General features: G+C 40.7%; 1 protein-coding gene and 4 non-coding genes across 5 annotated transcripts; 1 reads left to right on the top strand and 4 right to left on the bottom strand.

Moving 5' to 3' along the window:
- Positions 1–97: 97 nt before the first annotated feature.
- Positions 98–170, bottom strand: trnak-uuu (transfer RNA lysine (anticodon UUU)). The gene has a single exon. It is a non-coding gene; the product is annotated as a tRNA-Lys (tRNA).
- Positions 171–597: 427 nt separating this feature from the next.
- trnaf-gaa (transfer RNA phenylalanine (anticodon GAA)) lies at positions 598–670 on the bottom strand. The gene has a single exon. It is a non-coding gene; the product is annotated as a tRNA-Phe (tRNA).
- Positions 671–1,190: 520 nt separating this feature from the next.
- On the bottom strand, positions 1,191–1,263 carry trnak-uuu (transfer RNA lysine (anticodon UUU)). The gene has a single exon. It is a non-coding gene; the product is annotated as a tRNA-Lys (tRNA).
- Positions 1,264–3,066: 1,803 nt separating this feature from the next.
- trnaf-gaa (transfer RNA phenylalanine (anticodon GAA)) lies at positions 3,067–3,139 on the bottom strand. Its single transcript has one exon. It is a non-coding gene; the product is annotated as a tRNA-Phe (tRNA).
- A 14,075-nt stretch (positions 3,140–17,214) lies between these two features.
- LOC146669562 (trace amine-associated receptor 1-like) lies at positions 17,215–18,159 on the top strand. The gene has a single exon (XM_085407899.1). The coding sequence runs from the start codon at positions 17,215–17,217 to the stop codon at positions 18,157–18,159; it is 945 nt and encodes a 314-aa protein (XP_085264025.1).
- Positions 18,160–18,904: the final 745 nt, after the last annotated feature.

Below are 18,904 nucleotides of genomic sequence, written 5' to 3'. Positions count from 1 at the left end.
TATGGACTTTGCTAAAGATGACAATGAGGTCACAGAACTATCAAGAACAACTGAGCTTGTTAGGTAAAGCCATGGAAGGGCAAGGATCCAAAGGAGACACCTGGACAGGGACTTGAACCCTGGACCCTCAGATTAAAAGTCTGATGCTCTTCCATCTGAGCTACCCAGGTAACAAGAGTCACGTGTTTGTCCTCTGGGACACATATTGTCTTTCTTTTCTGTAAAAACGTGATCTCTTATCCTCTCATTTTACTGTAGGTACTGGTGAGGATTTGCAGTTAGATATTATTAAATGGTCATTTCAGACAAGAGCCAAGGGAAGGATTTGATTCTAGGGGAAACATCGCTAGGCTGTATTATGACGTGTGATCACCCAACCTACCAAGCCCTAGGTAAGTCAATGGTATAATGGGTGAGGCCTGGGAGCTTCTGAAGGAGGACCTTCTTCAAATTCCACCTCCACTTGATGGACGTTTGCAAGCTGCACCATCTGTGTTTGTTTTCTCATTTGATGGCAATGATCCACGTAGTTGTAGGCCGTATAATGAAGTCCTACCAACAAACCTACCAAGCCCTAGATGGTGACCAAAATAGCTTTGCCGAATCCCAGGATCGAACTAGGGTCCTTTAGATCTTCAGTCTAACGCTCTCCCAGCTGAGCTATTTCGGCACGTTTTGCAATGGAAAGTGCTCAAAAATTGCATTCTAATCACCAGTCAGGTCTACAGCTGGCCAAACTGCACTACAGCTGCCATTCTGAGACACTGGATCAATGTGAAGTGAACTTTTAAGCTTTGGATTTAACAGTGAACTGTGATGAACTTTGCTCTCTTAAAGAGCAAAGTTGCTCTCTTAAAGTAAGACAGAAAAAAAGTGAAAGTGTAACGTGTCGAGAAACCCAGGGCGGACTTGGTGAGATTGGCATGTCTTAGACACCGGGTTTCGCAAAGGAGCTGAGCTGAGAACCAACTGGCGGTGGGTTGGACCGAGGGGCAGGAAAAGATTCTTTACAGAGCTTGTACGGTGGGATTATCTGAAAGAGGCCTCTGTCCCTGATATCCACAAATCCCATATCGTCATCCCACCTGCTGTCTATGGACTTTTCTAAAAATGACAATGAGGTCACAGAACTATCAAGAACAACTGAGCTTATTAGGTAAAGCCATGGAAGGGCAAGGATCCAAAGGAGACACCTGGACAGGGACTTGAACCCTGGACCCTCAGATTAAAAGTCTGATGCTCTTCCATCTGAGCTACCCAGGTAACAAGAGTCGCGTGTTTGTCCTCTGGGACACATATTGTCTTTCTTTTCTGTAAAAACGTGATGTCTTATCCTCTCATTTTACTGTAGGTACTAGAGATGGACCGATCCGATATTACGTATCGGTATCGGTCCGATACTGACCTAAATTACTGGATCGGATATCGGAGAAAAATAAAAAATGTAATCCGATCCATTAAATATCACGAAAGCACCTCACAAAACTTGCAACACGCCGTAACTCACCTCAGAACGTTAGCACGTCGGAGCAGTATGCATCACGTGATAGAGCGGCTGTGGCATGCGGGACCTGTCGGTGGTCTGGATAGCATTTGGAGCTTCGCTAGCAACCCGGCATTTCATCTCCGACAAAGTTATCCCCGAGAGAAGTAAAGCAAGTGTGTAAGTCCATCTCTGAATGTTTGTAAAGCATTCCTGCGTTAAGCTTAACAAACGATATATGGAGCGACTGCCTCTTCTCATGAAACTGCTTAACGATCAGCTGATCGGCTTTTCTGTCGCGAGTCCGTGTCTCTAGTTTGCTTTTGGCCCACTTTGCACCAGAAAGAGGAAACCAGCGGCTGAACAACAGCAGCACGTTTAAGCTTGATAAGCTGTTGTTAGAATGTATTTAATATTACTTTCTACTCGAGGATCTTTTTGTAGCTGACGGCTGGTAACTGTGCAGGGGCGGATCTAGCAAAGTTTAGCCAGGGGGGCCGATAGGGCATTAACAGGGAAAAGGGGGCACAAAGACATACTTTTCTTTCTTATTCTCATTTAAAATGTCGAGCTTTTAATAAATAATTATCTGAGACCCAAAGTTTTAATTTGATGTAAAATGAATAGAAGTCAATTACTGTATATAGTGACTATTAAGTCTAATATATATACCCTAGTAAGCTATAGTACTTTTTCCTTTAGGAAGGTACCATCTGTGCAGTCTGCAATTTTGTTGAAGAAAGATGTTGAATCTATTTAATATTTCTTGAAAAATAATTGATTTCTGTGCATTTTTTTTCACACTGCATCAAATTAAGGTTGATTACGTCGATTAAGCATCATGAGGTGGAGCGTGAGGGGTGGTTCCCTATTTTTTATTTATTTATTTTTGTTGTTGCTGGGAGTTGGAACCCTATTAGTTAGGTTGCTTAATATTTATGCTAAGTACTCTTTAAAATACCAGAATAGGGAGGATGGTGTAGGTTTAAGTTTATTAGATTGATCAGTATTGCTGAACTATGAAATATTTTTTTTTTTTTTGCATACAGGTATAACAGAATAGCTTTAGTGTAGTTGTTGTTTTAAACTTGAGTATGAACTTATACAAAATGCAGCAAGATATTTAAAAAACAGTTTTGTTGATTAAAAAACACTATATCGGATTCATATCGGTATCGGCAGATATCCAAATTTATGATATCGGTATCGGACATAAAAAAGTGGTATCGTGCCATCTCTAGTAGGTACTGGTGAGGATTTGCAGTTAGATATTATTAAATGGTCATTTCAGACAAGAGCCAAGGGAAGGATTTGATTCTAGGGGAAACATCGCTAGGCTGTATTATGACGTGTGATCACCCAACCTAGCAAGCCCTAGGTAAGTCAATGGTATAATGGGTGAGGCCTGGGAGCTTCTGAAGGAGGACCTTCTTCAAATTCCACCTCCACTTGATGGACGTTTGCAAGCTGCACCATCTGTGTTTGTTTTCTCATTTGATGGCAATGATCCACGTAGTTGTAGGCCGTATAATGAAGTCCTACCAACAAACCTACCAAGCCCTAGATGGTGACCAAAATAGCTTTGCCGAAACCCAGGATCGAACTAGGGTCCTTTAGATCTTCAGTCAAACGCTCTCCCAGCTGAGCTATTTCGGCATGTTTTGCAATGGAAAGTGCTCAAAAATTGCATTCTAATCACCAGTCAGGTCTACAGCTGGCCAAACTGCACTACAGCTGCCATTCTGAGACACTGGATCAATGTGAAGTGAACTTTTAAGCTTTGGATTTAACAGTGAACTGTGATGAACTTTGCTCTCTTAAATCGTTTAAAAAATTTAAAACAGAATTTAATCTGGAAAATATGGATCTGGACATCATTTTTACAATACAGAAATAAAGAGCGCCTCCTCCCCAGGGCAAGGATGTCTGCCTACCAAAACCGTGTCTAACTCTACAAAGGACTACAAAAACAAAATGGCAACAACAAGTTGAAAATTGGACTGTCAGAGTGTGATTGGCTCTCAATGTATATCACACAACAAACATCAACTAGTTCCAAAAGGTAGAGGGAATTTGAGTGGAAAACTCCAATTAGATTATTTTGTAAATGGTAAATGGCCTGTATTTGTATAGCGCTTTTCTAGTCCCTAAGGACCCCAAAGCGCTTTACACAACCAGTGTTCCACCCATTCACACACTGGTGATGGCAAGCTACATTGTAGCCACAGCTGCCATGGGGCGCACTGACAGAGGCGAGGCTGCCGGACACTGGCGCCACCGGGCCCTTTGACCACCACCAGTAGGCAACGGTTGAAGTGTCTTTTGGATGAGTACACAACTGCCTTCTTTTTATATCCAAGTTAACAGATGACATCATGATCTATGCCATCCCTAAGGATCCCAGGATCTTCTTACTGGGTTTGTGTAAAGAAATATACTCTAAAACACTTCTTCAGTAAAGACTCAGAGAAGAGAAACACACAGAACTTCTTGCTAGCAAGGGCAATCTCCAGAACTGAGACTCGCACTGAGAAACTGCCCCGGTCTTTATTTATACCTCAGTGGGTGCTTGTGTGTGTGTGTGTGCGTGTGTGTGTGTGTGTGGGGTCCTGCTGATCAAAGGGGTATATAACAGCACAAAAGGAACATCCTTGGTCATAAAGAGGGTAGTCTCCCCCTCACCCTAGATGGTTCACCCTAGATAACACAGTGAAGAAGTCCAGCAGTTCATCACAACAAAAGGCACTTAGACTAAAACAGACATAGCTACGTTAAAACAATAAAACAACGTACGACCTCTTCCCATGCTCCCAGGATGTAGGTGTGCATTCCAGGAATGCAAGCCTTTTGCAGCCTGCTAGAGATCACACATCCTGTCACTACACAATTGATTATACGCCTCTAAGCATACATGGTTAAATATTTCCTAATACAAATAACTGTATGCAGTATTCTACCATATGCGAACTTATATCACTGAAAGATTATACTGACTACTAAGTACAATTTTCCATTGACAGTTTGCTACCTAGAGATTAGATTCTAAAAAAGGACAGATATTAATAGGTTTGTAGCTTAAACCTATTCGCTGGAATGTTCAAGACAATTCAACTGCACAGCAAAGCAAGACACAAGTAGGCAAAGTTCTTTATGTTTCTCGTGCACGGGAGAGAACTGGACAAAGGCCGTTCCTTCGCTTGACCCCAGTTGCTCTCGTCCGTTCCCCCGTAACACTGCTCTTTTATTTAGGTTACATGAATATACATAGGCTCATTAACATATGACGTGTAGGGTCAGAGTGTGACCCCATAAACAACTTCCCTAAACCTGCTGGTCTCATGATCCCAAGGGGTGTGTGATCTATGCCAGAACACTCTGGAGAGGAGTGAACGCACCCCCTCTTCATGCTACACAGAGTTGTTACAGACCTCCTAGGATGAGACATTCTTTCAATCTACAAATGATTATATACTTCTAAGCATATCTAAATATATATTTCTAGGCATAAAGGACAATCCAACAATACAAATCTAACAGATATATTTTTAAAATCCTGTTGCTCGCATCTAAAAAGGCCATAACAAGGAATTGGCTTAAGAAAGATCCTCCCCGGAGCAAGTCCTAGAGATTATAGAGGAAATACATCTGATGGAGAGACTGACTATCTTTCTACGACTAAAAGGTCATCTTTTTCAACAGCATTGGACTAAATGGTATAAATATAAGCAAAGGCTTGAAGATTCTGTCACTTAATTCAGCTTATATCTCTCTATTTGTTTGATGCCTGGAACAGTACCCCAATTTCTTCCTCTTATATTTTTGTTGGGTTCTGTTTGTTTGTTTTTGTTGTTCAAAATTAAAAATTTAAAAAAAAAAAGTTCAGGAGGAGTGCCAACCAGGTGGAAAGCAGCAGAGATGGAGTAACTCTTGAAGTTGGCAGGAAGGCCAACAGTAGAGATGGAGCAACTCTGAAGGCCAGCCATGTGGCAAATAATGAAGGCGAAGAAACCCTGGAGCTCAGCTGATGGGCCAGTGGCAGTAGGGATGAGGAAACTCCAGAGATCGGCACTGAGGTAACATGTCCAATCAGACAGCTTAGCAGGAGGCTGGTAGCTGAGATAATTCATTGGTAGCTGACCAATGAGGCACCTCAGGTGGCAAAGCCGGACATTGACAGGGCAGGAGGCCAGATGCTGAGATGGAGTTCCACTAATGATTTGGTTGCTGGTGATGATGAGGTTGCTGGTGATGACAGCGGATCCTCTGACTATGCTCAGGCGATGATCTCGGTGCTTGGGATACTGAAAACTGTACATTTGTTTCTGTTAAACAAAATAAATGAATGTGTCACCTGACATCCTTTTCAATCCTAATGTCAATTTACATCCCTCCAGCATTTAGAAAATTCTTAAATATAATCCCTAATATTGGTATTGGGATATCTTTGTCAAGTTTAGGTATAGCTCTCAATATTTAAGGATGTATTTGGAAAGCCACTACCAAAAACAAAACTGCCTTCATCTTTTGGATGCTTGGACCCGTTCTTGTCAGGGTCCTGGGTCTCCTGACCCAGCGTTTTAGTTCTTTGTGATTTTAGTATTATTGTACTTGGTGTGAGTCATTCTATGGTTTCTAGTTTCGATCCCTTGCCCTTCTCGTTTCTCTGTGTCCCCTCTGTTCTGTGTAAGTCTGTGTCTGCATGTTTGAGTTCCCCTCTGTGTCTCTCGGTTCTTAGAGTCCTCTGCCTTATGGTTTATGTCTCTGTGTTTCTTAGTTGCTGTCTCCACGGTGTCAAGTTCGCGTCTCTGTGTGATCCTTCCTGTTTTACTTTGAAGGTCCGTGACTTATGTGAATGTGTCCTGCTTTGCTTGTCTCGTCAGTTCTAATTTCCCCCAGCTGTGCTCTCCTTCTGTGTCTCATTCTCCTCGTTACTTCCCAGTGTATTTAGACCCTGTGTTTCTCTGACTCAGTGTTGCGTCGTACCCTCAACAAGCTGTGTGTGTTTTGCCAGTGTTTTGTTTCCAGTTCAGTGTTTTCTGCTTCAGTGTTTTAGTCCACCAGCGTTTTTGTTTGTCTTTTGATGCCTTTAGTTAGTAAGAGGGTTTCCAGCAATAAAGCTGCGCTTTAAGTTGAACTTCTGTGTCTGAGTCCTGCATTTTGGATCCACCACTCCTTGCCCGCCTGCCACACAGCCAACCATGACAGTTCTTCCCTTTTACCAGACAGTTAGGGTCTTTTTCCATTATGATATTTCCTAATTCACGACAGAAATGCACCTGTATATTGACTGTCTAACCCAGCTAAATGAATGGAAATAAAATACTGTATTTAATTATTCATATTATTTGAGAATTATGATCCAGTGATGCATACCTCTGACCAGCAGATATCACTTCAAGATAAAGAAATGACTCTGTCAGTCAGAGTGGGCTTGTCTCTGATTTTAGGTTTCCAACTGTACAACTGTAAACACCTTGGCTGTCTGATGCAGCCAAGGTGTTTGATTGATGCAATGGTATCGAGAGGCCTCACACTTCTTCCATTAAAGGTGTGAGTGAGTATGAGTATTGAATCCCCTAGCTGCTCCATTGTTACACAGAGGGAGTTCTGCTTTTCCCCAATGTGTGTTGTATGTGCAACCAGATGTGTTACTTGGTAATAATATCTTGTTTACATGGGAAATGTTTTCAACAAAGTTATACATTAGAACAAAAAAGAATATCTAACAACAAATAGAACATGAAATGCTGCCATAATCACTGTGTAAGAGTCAGGGTCACAATGTGAACAAAAAATAGAACTTCAAATTATCTACTTACTGAGGCGTCTTTTGAAAGAATCTTGAAAATTTTACAGCTGGGATAAGGTGCAGCATTGATGTGCAGCACACGATGATGCATACTATGTCCACATAGTGGACACTGGTTGCACACAGATGTTTTGCTTTGGCAGTAACTTAAACAACAAAGTTAAATCAACACAAGTTATTCATATTCGATAAACCTGTGTATTTTGTGTTGATACAATGTGACTGAAACATGTTTAGATGAAGTAATTGGAGCTCTTGGAATATTTTAATCCTTCACAATTGTCTCAATTTATTCCAACACTATTCATAACTTTTACCCCATTACTACGTGGTCACTTGAAAACTACATTTTATCTTTATATTACACAATGTTCAACAAAGTATGGAGTCTGGTTAACATAAAAGTTTAATGGATTTATAACAAATTCCACTCCATCCATTGATCTTATCTTTATCAGGGCTGAGGGGGGCCTGGGGCCTATCCCAGATGTGATAGGGTGAGACCCAGGGTACATCATGGACACGTCACAGGCCTATTGCAGGGCTAACACAGAGAGAACTTTCACCAATTACCCTAATTGGTGAAAATAACTGCATAACTTTTAACCGTGGGAGGAAACCAGAGTACCCAGAGAGAACCCACTGCAAACTACCTCGATTGTGGATTGTCAATCCAGACTTAACAAAAGTAGGAATTTCCTTTTTTTGAGTGCAGTGGTTCTCTAAGACTTTGCATGCTCTCACTGTGCCAATAAGAATTTGTTCTGGGCCCTACATTTACCTTGTACAATCCAAAGACATATGTTAGGTTCATTAGTGATGTGATGTACACAAATGTTTAAAATGTGGCTTGTAGCACTTGAAGATGTCAGTATGAGCTGTATGAATGTCATTCTCTTCCAGAAAATTGCTAAAAATCAAACTAATTATTATTATTATTGTTATTATTATGTTAATGGTCAGTTAAATAGCATAGGGGTTTGTTAATTAGTTTAATCTTTCTTTGGTGGTAATGAAATTAACAACAGGTCTACTAGCGGGCAAACAATAAAGCAACTACCAAACTTTTTTTTTTCTCTTTTCATCTTTCTTACTAGATTTGCATTTGGCTCGGGTCAGTGTCACTACTGGTAGTGTTAGGTAATATCTGCACACAACAGTTGTTCACCTTTTCCAGTATGGCACATCAATACTTGGCATTGACAGAATGCCAGACAGTTTGCTGTGAGATGACAGGAGACAGGTAATTACTCTTGAAAAGCTGGACAGGGCTTTAAACCACCAGCAGGATCAATATCTGTTGGTCCAAGAGGAGAGTGTGTGCAAAAAGGGTGTAGCTATTGCAGTATACAGTGTGTTAAGTGGATGAATTGTACAGGGAGATGGCCACAGACAGGAAGGTTTTCCTATGTCGTTCAGTGGTGCTTTTTGGTACTCTCAGTTTCTCACTGAAAATGCTCCTGTGACTGACCAGCATGTCATGGAGTGGGTAGGAGGTATTATCCAACATTGTCTTTATTTTGGACAACATCCGCCTCTCTGACACCACCTTAAGGGAGTCCAGCTCCATCTCTACAACATTACTGGCCTTACAGATCAGTTTATTGAGTCTGTTAGCATCAGCGACCCTCAGCCTGCTCCCCCAGCACACAACGGCATAGAAGACTGCACTGGCCAAATTCAAATTCAAATTTTATTTGTCACACACACAGAACCATACACAGTATGACATGGGGGTGAAATGCTTGTAGCTGTACAATGCCCGACCATTAAATGACAGGAGAAAAGTTTTACAATATTTACAATTTACAGTTTACTACAAAAATTACAAATTAACTTAGGAATTTACAGTAAAGAATGTGCAAATAGCAGAAGAGATTATAAAGATAAGGATTATAAATTATAGGAATTATAGGATTATAGGAAATGTGTGGTGGTGCGTGTGGTGACGTGTGTGAGAGTCCAGTCTTATAGTGACGTGTTTGGGAGAGTCCAGTCCTACACCTGGTTCAGGCCCCGAATAGCCTGGGGGAAGAAGCTCCTCCTCATTCTCTCTGTTTTGGCCTTAAGGGAGCGGAAGCGCTTCCGAGACCTCAACAGTGAGAAGAGTCCATTGTTGGGATGGGAGAGGTCCATCATAATCTTCCTAGCTTTGGACTTGCACCGCTTGGTGTAGATGGACAGCAGGTCAGGGAGCTCTGATTGAATGATGCGTTCTGCCGAGCGCACCACCCTTTGCAGATCTCGTCTGTCCTGCTTGGTGCTGTTCCCAAACCAGGTGCAGATGTTTGCCGTCAGGACGCTCTCGATGGTGCAGGAGTAGAAGTTCTTGAGCACCTTCAGTGGCAGATGGAAGTCTCTAAGTCTTCTGAGGAAGAAGAGACGCTGACGGGCTTTCTTAACCAGGGTGTTGATGTGGCAGGACCATGAGAGGTCCTGAGTGATGTGGACACCCAGGTATCGGAAACTGTCCACTCTCTCCACTGGCGTGCCACTGATGATGAGGGGTTTGTAATTCCTCGCCTGCTTTGTAGTGAAGTCCACGATCAGCTCCTTAGTCTTGCTGATGTTTAGGAGGAGGTTATTCTCCTGGCACCAGGTCTCCAGGTTCCTAATCTCCTCCAGGTAGGCCGTCTCGATGTTGTCGGAGATCAGGCCCACAACAGCAGTGTCGTCAGCAAACTTGACAATGGAGGTGGTGTCGGATGTGGCTACACAGTCATAAGTGTACAGTGAGTACAGCAGGGGGCTTAAAACACAGCCCTGAGGCACTCCAGTGCTGAGTGAGATGGAGGGGGAGACTTGTTTTCCCACCCTCACTGATTGGGGTCTGTCTGTGAGGAAGTTGAGGATCCACTGACACAGTGATGAGCTGAGTCCTAGATCCGTCAACTTGGTGAAAAGCTTAGAGGGAATTATCTACAACAGACTTGTAGAAAATCCTGAGCATTGTTCGGCAGATGTTGAAGGACCTCAGTCGCCTCAAAAAATAGAGACTCTGGCCCTTCCTGTAAAGTGCTGTGGTGTTTTTCGCCCAGTCCAGTTTATTGTCAATGTATACTCCAAGGTATTTGTAGTCCTCCACAATGTCAATATTGACCCCCTGGATTGAAACAGGGGTCGAGTGTTTCCTGGTCTTCCTGAAGTCCACGATCAGTTCCTTGGTCTTTGCCACGTTGAGCTGAAGACAATTCTGCTCCCACCACGTGACAAAGGAGTCGACCACAGCCCGGTACTCTGTCTCATCATCTCTGCTGATGCATCCAACCGCTGCAGAGAAAACTTCTGAAGATGGCAGGTCTCTGTGCAGTGGCTGAAATCTGTCGTGTAGAGGGTGAAGAGGAAGGGAGAGAGGACGGCACCAGAAGGGACCGTCCTCTCTCCCTTCCTCTTCATAAAAGCACATTTAAAAACAACACAGGTTGGCCAAAGTGCTGTACATAGTAAAAAAGTAGATTATTGAATGGATCATGTAAAGGCACTTTACCTCATTCTCACATTTACCCATTCACATGCATTCAGACTCTGGTGTCTGACTAAACAATCAGAAACAGACTTCACTAGGTTAGCTTGAGGGCCTGGTATCTTCTAATGCAGTGGTTCCCAAACTTTTTTCAAGGTCCCCCTTTGTTTTACAAGAAAAATCTTCGCAACCCCCCACCACCTAACAATAGTTTGTCCGTGATTTGTACAGGGGGAACAAGTTATGGCAGGATCAGCCTGATATTATTTGTATCCCACTGTAACTTTACTGTATAAACAGCTAACATCTCCAAAATGTCAGGAGTAGTTAGTCATTACAGGAAGTGTTTGTGAACTAAAAATCAAGAATGTGGGATTCTGTTTTTGCGTGACGCAGGGGAAACTAATTCTGTCGCAGAGACCTACCTTGGCACTTGTGCAGGTGAAGCCAAAGGGAAGATATGCTTCTTCATATTTTCTAGTATTTGGCTTGAAAGGAAGTTTGTTTGGAAACATATTTGGGAATCCTTCATCTCTTGCTTTGCATTTGTGTGGGAGACCCGTCAAAAACCTGTCCATTATCCTGTCCAGTGTCCAAGCATTCTTTTGTTTTTATTCATTCCCCGACCCCCCTGCAATGGCTCTGCGCATCTGTCTCCCGAATCCAAACTGGAAGCTGGTTGCACAGAAGAGGGGCCTGAAAACTGAAGGCTCTCCCTCCCATTCTACTTTTAAATACTCTAGGAACAACAAGTAGGCCTGCAGAGCAAGAGCGAAGTGCTCTAATAGGGTGATATGGTACTACAAGGTCATTAAGATAAGATGGGGCCTGATTATTTAAGACCTTGTATGTGAGGAGCAGGATTTTGAATTCAATTCTGGATTTAACAGGAAGCCAATGAAGGGAAGCCAAAACAGGAGAAATATGCTCTCTCTTTCTAGTCCCTGTCAGTACTCTTGCTGCAGCATTTTGGATTAGCTGAAGGCTTTTCAGGGAGTGTTTTTGGACATCCTGATAATAACGAATTGCAGTAGTCCAGCCTGGAAGTAATAAATGGATGAACTAGTTTTTAGCATCACTCTGAGACAGGATATTTCTAACTTTAGAGATGTTGCACAAATGGAAGAAAGCAGTCCTACATATTTGTTTAATATGTGTGTTGAAGGACATATCCTGGTCAAAAATGATTTGAAGGTTCATCACAGCGTTACTGGAGGCCAAGGTAATGCCATCCAGAGTAAGAATCTGGTTAGATACCATATTTCTAGGCTTTTCAGGGCCGAGTACAATAACCTCAGTTTTATCTGAATTAAGAAGCAGAAAGTTAGCGGCCATCCAGGTCTTTATGTCTTTAACACATTCCTGCAGTTTAACTAATTGATGTGTGTTATCTGGCTTCATGGATAGATAGAGCTGGGTGTCATCTGCATAGCAGTGAAAATGTATGCTATGTCTTCTAATGATACTGCGTAGGGGAAGCATGTATAGTGTAAACAGAATTGGTCCTAGCACTGAACCCTGTGGAACTCCATAATTAACCTCAGTGTGTGAAGAGGACTCTCCATTTACATGTACAAATTGTAGTCTATTAGATAGATATGATACATACCTACAGCATGTTCTAATCGCTCTAATAGGATATTATGGTCAACAGTATCGAATGCTGCACGCAGTTCGTGGCCTTGTGTGGGAAGAATATGCAGGCAGTTCCTGGAGGATTAAGGAAGTGACACCACTGACTGCCCTCCACAGTCGGCTGACCAATACAATACCTCTGATGCATTATATTTCAGTCCATCTGATGCTGCCAGGTTTCCCCTCAGAGTGTCCAGGAGCTCAGTTATGCCTTATAAATATATATATGCCTTATACCATAAACACTACTCAGTACCATTTTGAGTCACTGGAATGCCATTTCCAGAAAACAGACTACTGTGCCTCATAATTGGCAGAATCCCTCTGTCCTCGCCGATTGACTTACCACTTTCTGTCTCTCTCTTTCCTAAGCGCTGTACCTCTGTTCTGTCTAATGGCAGTTTGCATAATCTTCACATTGATTTAAGAAAAACAGTATTTCTGGGTGGAACCTCGATTGTCTCCAACAGTGTTTAAAGTCAGCCACTCCCCTGGTAGATTTAGTATTCATAACTGTACAAGAAGTATATCATGACCTTGCTGAGGTATTTAGTAAAGATCTCACCCTCTCACTTACACCACCACTGCTGCTTCCATATGATTGCACAATCATTCTGCTACCAGATGCTCCATTCATCTCAAGCCATCTATATAGTTACATAACCAATTCACTAGAATAGAATAGAATAGAATAGAATAGAATAGAATAGAATAGAATAGAATAGAATCATCATTTAATTTAAAACACATATACAAACAAACAGTACACAGGTCACAGAACAGAAAAATACACATTTTGTTTTACATATTTACATCAAGGACAATAGTTACCAAAAACAGAGTACTGTACAGTTATTAGAATTAAATAAAATTGAATACAGATAAGAGGCAAACCCAGGTTGTAGTGTGAATCGGTTGATAAAATAGTGCAAGTTACAGTGCTGATGTAAACATCTATGTTTGTTGGGAGCAATTTTGATTGTACAGTACACTAGCCGCTGGAATCATCTGTCACTTAAGACAGTAACACTTCTGTCACTGATTTCTGTGGGATAAACAAAATTACTGTTAAAACTAAATATCCTCTGCCTTTTTTGTCCTCTGCTTTTCAGCTCTTTTAGGGTGCGTCACTGTTCACCAAACCTACCACCTGATAAGAATTAAAGAGAGTGATTAATAGAAAGCAGCCTTTTAGACACATCTGGACCACTTTGAATATTGCCATACTTTTTTTGGCTAATGTCTCCCCAGTTTTCTAACCCCTTTTCAATGACATGCTACATGACTTCATTAATCATTTTGTGCCTGTTTACCTTGATGACATTCGTATTTTCTCAAAGTCTGTCCAGGAGCATAAGTCCGATGTCCTTCTGGTTCACCAGTGTCTTTTGGAAATGCCTCTATGTCACGTTGAGACAGTAAAATTCCTAGGGTTCATTGTGAAAAGGGCAGAGGTGTGGACTCGAGTCACATGACTTGGACTCGAGTCAGACTCGAGTCATTAATTTTATGACTTTAGACTTGACTTGAAAAAATGTTCTAAGACTTGTGACTTGACTTGGACTTTTACACCAATGACTTGGGACTTGAATTGGACTTGAACCGGTTTACTTGAAAAGACTTGATATTTTACCCCAAATATAAAATTTAACAGGCATATTATATAGAGATTGAAAATGTGACGTCATTCACGGGTAGAACCGCAAAGGATTCTGGGAACTCGTGGCAAGCGGTACTAGCGCACGCAGGCTTTCAATTAAAATCAGTTATACAGCGATAAAAAGAAACACAAAAATGTCAAGAAGCCGTTGTATTATTAACTGCAATAGCCGGTCGCATGACAGCCACGGGAAGCCGACAGGTAAAGAGATCGGTTGTTATCGGATTACGTCGTTGAAGAGAAATTGTTCAAGCCATGTTTCCGAAGTAACAAAGACGCGACGGATGGCCTGGATTGCAGCCATTCAAAGATCAAATATAACGTCCCAGAACACTCCGGCTCACATGTTAGTCTGCTCCAAGCATTTACACAAAGGTCAGTCTGCTGTTGTAGTTAATGCGTCATTTTTCTTAACATAATTGGTGATATAGGTTACAAGCAAGTCTGGCGCTGAACAGAAATTGTCGCGCTATGCTCCTTTATTTATTGTGCATAAATAGTGAATTGTCCTGACACAATATTGCGTTTCGCTTCTGTTATTATGGTACATTGACAAAAACATATACTTTTATTCACAGGATAAAACAGGTTTTTTGTATCACTAATTGCCCAGTACGATTACAGCATACAGTATTATTGTCACTGCTACATTTCTGTGATGGGTACCAGAAATTATTTCCACTACTAATTAATTACCGTTGAGCTCAAAGGTCCTATTAATAAACGGTTAACGAATGTGTATTTATGACGACAATTTGTGAGACTGGTAAACTTATGATACGTACGATGGTCTTTCGTTCTACACGGTGCATTTCAAGGTCCTGTACCCATCCGTCGGTAATCTGTACCTGGGCTTGTTGCAGTGACCTGAAGTTACTAAACTTCATGAGTGTATGCACTCACTCCAAGAAGCGTATAATTATAAATATGCATATAAATATGCTACGATGAGATAGCTGACTTCATCTAACTAGCAAATGTTGTCCAGGCTACGTTGGTGATACAGTTTTTTTTAATGTGTATGATATTTTTGTCATGCGATTTTAAAGCTGGTCCTACAACCGCATCCAAGAATAACATGCAGCTTATCTCAGAACTGTCGGTGAAAATTATTCTTGGAGCTAGGTTTAATTGAGCTGCATTTTAAAGAGGTGCAATTTCACAATTTGTGTATATTTACATTTAGCATATAACTGCAACATTATTTTTTCGTTTGTTTTTTTTTAAAGACTCGAAAGGACTTGAAATTCAAAGTTTCAGACTTGTGACTTGACTCGGACTTTTACACCAGTGACTTGAGACTCGACTCTGACTTGCCTGACATTACTTGAGACTTGACTTGAGACTTGAGGATAAAGACTTGAGACTTACTTGAGACTTGCAAAACAATGACTTGGTCCCACCTCTGGAAAAGGGGAAAAGCGCAGGGCAGATACAGTTAAGGCAAAAGCGATTGTTTATTGGTGATTGGCCAGTACCTCCAGAGAAAGTTGCCTTACCTCTATCCCATCTCACATCTCCAAAGGTCCAATTTAAAGTGAGAATCTTCCAGTGATACAGATTTCTTCTTCTGAGTCTCCCATCTCTTCTTTTTTTCTCCTCTTTTTTGTTCTTAAAGCATAAGCATGTAAGCTTTTAAACTCTCTGATCTTTCAGAGATATGTTTTCCTCCTTTTTCAAATCTGTGAAGGCATGATTACTCCTTTCCCAAGTTGTTGTTGTCTTCCTTTCTGTTTTTTCTTTAGGCCATAAATCCTGCATCCTTTGAAGGTAGGGGTCATGCTCATCATGTCCCCATATCTGAGGTCTTCCATCCTCACCCAGAACTTCTGATAATGTTCCCTGATGAGCTCAGATATTCAGGTTGAGTAGGTTTGACTAACTGAATGAAAGCTGTGGAGCGTCATCATTTCTTTATTCTCAAATATTTACTTCAGGCAGAATAATGATATTAAAATAATGCAGAATTTACTCTGCAGAATACTCTGCAGAATAATCACTGTTCTTATTTATATTCATGTTATAAACATTGGTTTTAACACTTCCTTTCAGATTAAATTACCTTCAGCACAAGAGGTCTATATTCTTTTAAATAATTAATTGGCTCGATTTTAAGTGTTAATCAGTCACTTTAAAAATCTTACCCCCTCCTCGATCTCACTGGACCCCTCTGGAAGAGCATGTAGACCACAGGTGTCGAACTCCAGGCTTCGAGGGCCAGAATCCTACAGGTTTTAGATGTGTCCTTGATCCAACACAGCTGATTTAAATGGCTAAATGACCTCTTTGACATGTATTGAAGTTCTCCAGAGGACTGATAATGAACTAATCATTTGATTCAGGTGTATTGACCCAGGGTGATATCTAAAGCCTGCAGGACACCGGCCCTCGAGGCCTGGAGTTGCCTACCCCTGCTTTAACAAAATCAGCTTGAAGCAGATGGTGAAGCTGTCTCTGCTCAGTTTTATTATCTCATGCTGTAATTGTATTTTGGACTTATTGCCAGAAAGACAGCAGACAGTATGTGTTGGCAGTAAGAAATCACCAAAGCAGGGCTGCACTCTGGGCTGAGTACTTTGTCAACTGCTCTTTACTGTGGTGACAGATTACTGCACTGCCAAATTCAGCACAGATCAGATCAACACGCTTGCTGATGATACAACAATATTAGCACTCATCATCATGGACATGCTTTTCTATAGTGTCTGCAGATGTTGTGCTATCAGTGCTCAGGTGTTAACAAACAATGAAAAAGGTCAACTGTACACTATCACCTTAAAAATAAATTGTTTTTATTAGAAGTGGCCACAAATAGTTATTGCCAGTTCATCTAATTTGGGATGACAATACAAATCATGCATAAACACACATGCAAACTCATCACTACTTGTGATGTCAGCAACGGCCATACGTTTCTCACTTTTAATTGGACAAGTGCATAATGTATTCGTTATTCTAATTAGCTGAGAAATGTTACAGTCATGTGACTGTCATGTTAAAAGTCTCTTAACACACTCCTCATACAGGTATGTAGACAACCTCATACAGGTATGTAGACAACCTAAAGAATGCATTGTTTGTTTGTTTGTTCATGAGAACAGAGAAAGAAATGTTTTTTTGAATGCTGAAAATTGAAACTTGTTCTAGGGCTGTGACAGGGAGTCATGGAGTTATTCAATGTGACTGTTAATACTGTGAGCTTCCTTCTCTGCGATTCACAAAAGAACAAATTATGTGTGTTATTATATGTTGTCCTCAGCTCATTTATGCTTCTTACAATATGTGGAAATCTTCTTGTGATAATTTCTATAATTTACTTTAGATATCTCCACACTCCTACAAACTACCTTATCCTCTCTATGGCTGTGGCTGATCTACTAATTGGTGCTTTAATATTTCCTTTGAGCATGACAGTGTCTCTAAAGCCATGTTTGTATATATACAGTTTACTGTGCAACTTAAGAAGCACAATGGATGTAACAATGGGTGTATCTTCCTTATTAAATTTGTGCTGTATTTCTGTTGATCGATATTATGCTGTTTGCCACCCTCTGATATATAAAACTAAAATAACTGATTGTGTTGCCATGAAGATGGGCCTTGGAAGTTGGGCTGTTGCTATCTTGTGTGGAATTTTTGTCTTCCTGCTGTTTTTTATTTTAGACGAATGTGACACAAGTTGCGTTTTCGCTCTCATTGCCGCATCAGTGGTAGTATATTATATCCCAACAATAGTTTTACTTTTCATGTACACCAAAATTCTTGTTGTTGCACTGAGGCAGGCACGCAGCATCCATAATACAATTTCTCAGAACACAAAGTCTAAAGCAGTTTCCAGTACGGAGAGAAAGGCCACAAAGACATTAACCATAGTTATTGGAATATTTTTAATTTTTTGGGTTCCTCTTTTTCTTAGTTATTCATTTGTTCCTCTGGATAGTTTTATACTTGATGTGCTTCTTGAACCATTTAACTGGTTTGCAGTTTCTAACTCAATGCTCAATCCCTTTATTTATGCTTTCTTTTACACTTGGTTTAGAAGAGCTTTTAAAATGATAATTTCTGGAAAAATATTTCAAGGTGATGTTACTAACATAAAACTACACTGACAGCTATATATATATTATGAATTATATCAATAAGAGTAAATATCACCACAGTTGATCTTCTCTATGTTGTTCATTACAGTTTCAACTATGTAAGTCAACTGTCACTATGCACAGACTGAACTGCCTATGTACAGATTTTATCAGTACACTGTTAATGAGCTTGTTCATGTAATTATCACGTTTCTATAAAATATGAAGATATATTGAATGGCTGTTAAAAGTGAGCATGACACAAATGATCATTCTTCTACTACTACTTCTGTATTGCCCTTATAGAAGACCTTGTTGACAAACAGCATATAATGTTACAATAAACATGTACATAATTGTTATAATAATTCTGTCTCTTTTTTAAAAAAAAATTAAGTGTGTACTGTGTAAATGAAACAAGACAACACAGAGTCCCTAATTAAAGGTGTGAATGACTGTTGAATCCTTATTCCCTAAGCTTGTCTGCGTGTCTGCTTGTCTGTAATTACAGGTGTTTAGTCCACTTCCCTTGTGTGTACTGTGTAAATGAAACACGACAACACAGAATCCCTAATTAAACGTATGAATGACTGTTGAATCTGTATTCCTTAAGCTTGTCTGCTTGTACACAGAGCTAACTTTCTCCCAACCAGCTCTAAGAAAGGTCTAACTTTAGCACTTGGCAAATACATAAGGTAAAGATGTTTGGAGCAGAAAACAATAAAAGAGCAACAACAGTAGTGACATGATATTTTCCCATAATTACTGCCTTAGG

This window comes from Rhamphochromis longiceps, linkage group LG5, assembly GCF_057381845.1.
Source record: "Rhamphochromis longiceps isolate RC_006_pf linkage group LG5, R_longiceps_female_GT1.1, whole genome shotgun sequence".
NCBI classification, from domain to species: Eukaryota; Metazoa; Chordata; class Actinopteri; order Cichliformes; family Cichlidae; genus Rhamphochromis; species Rhamphochromis longiceps.
Note: the sequence above shows the minus strand (reverse complement) of the source record. Positions and strands in the feature narration are given on the sequence as shown.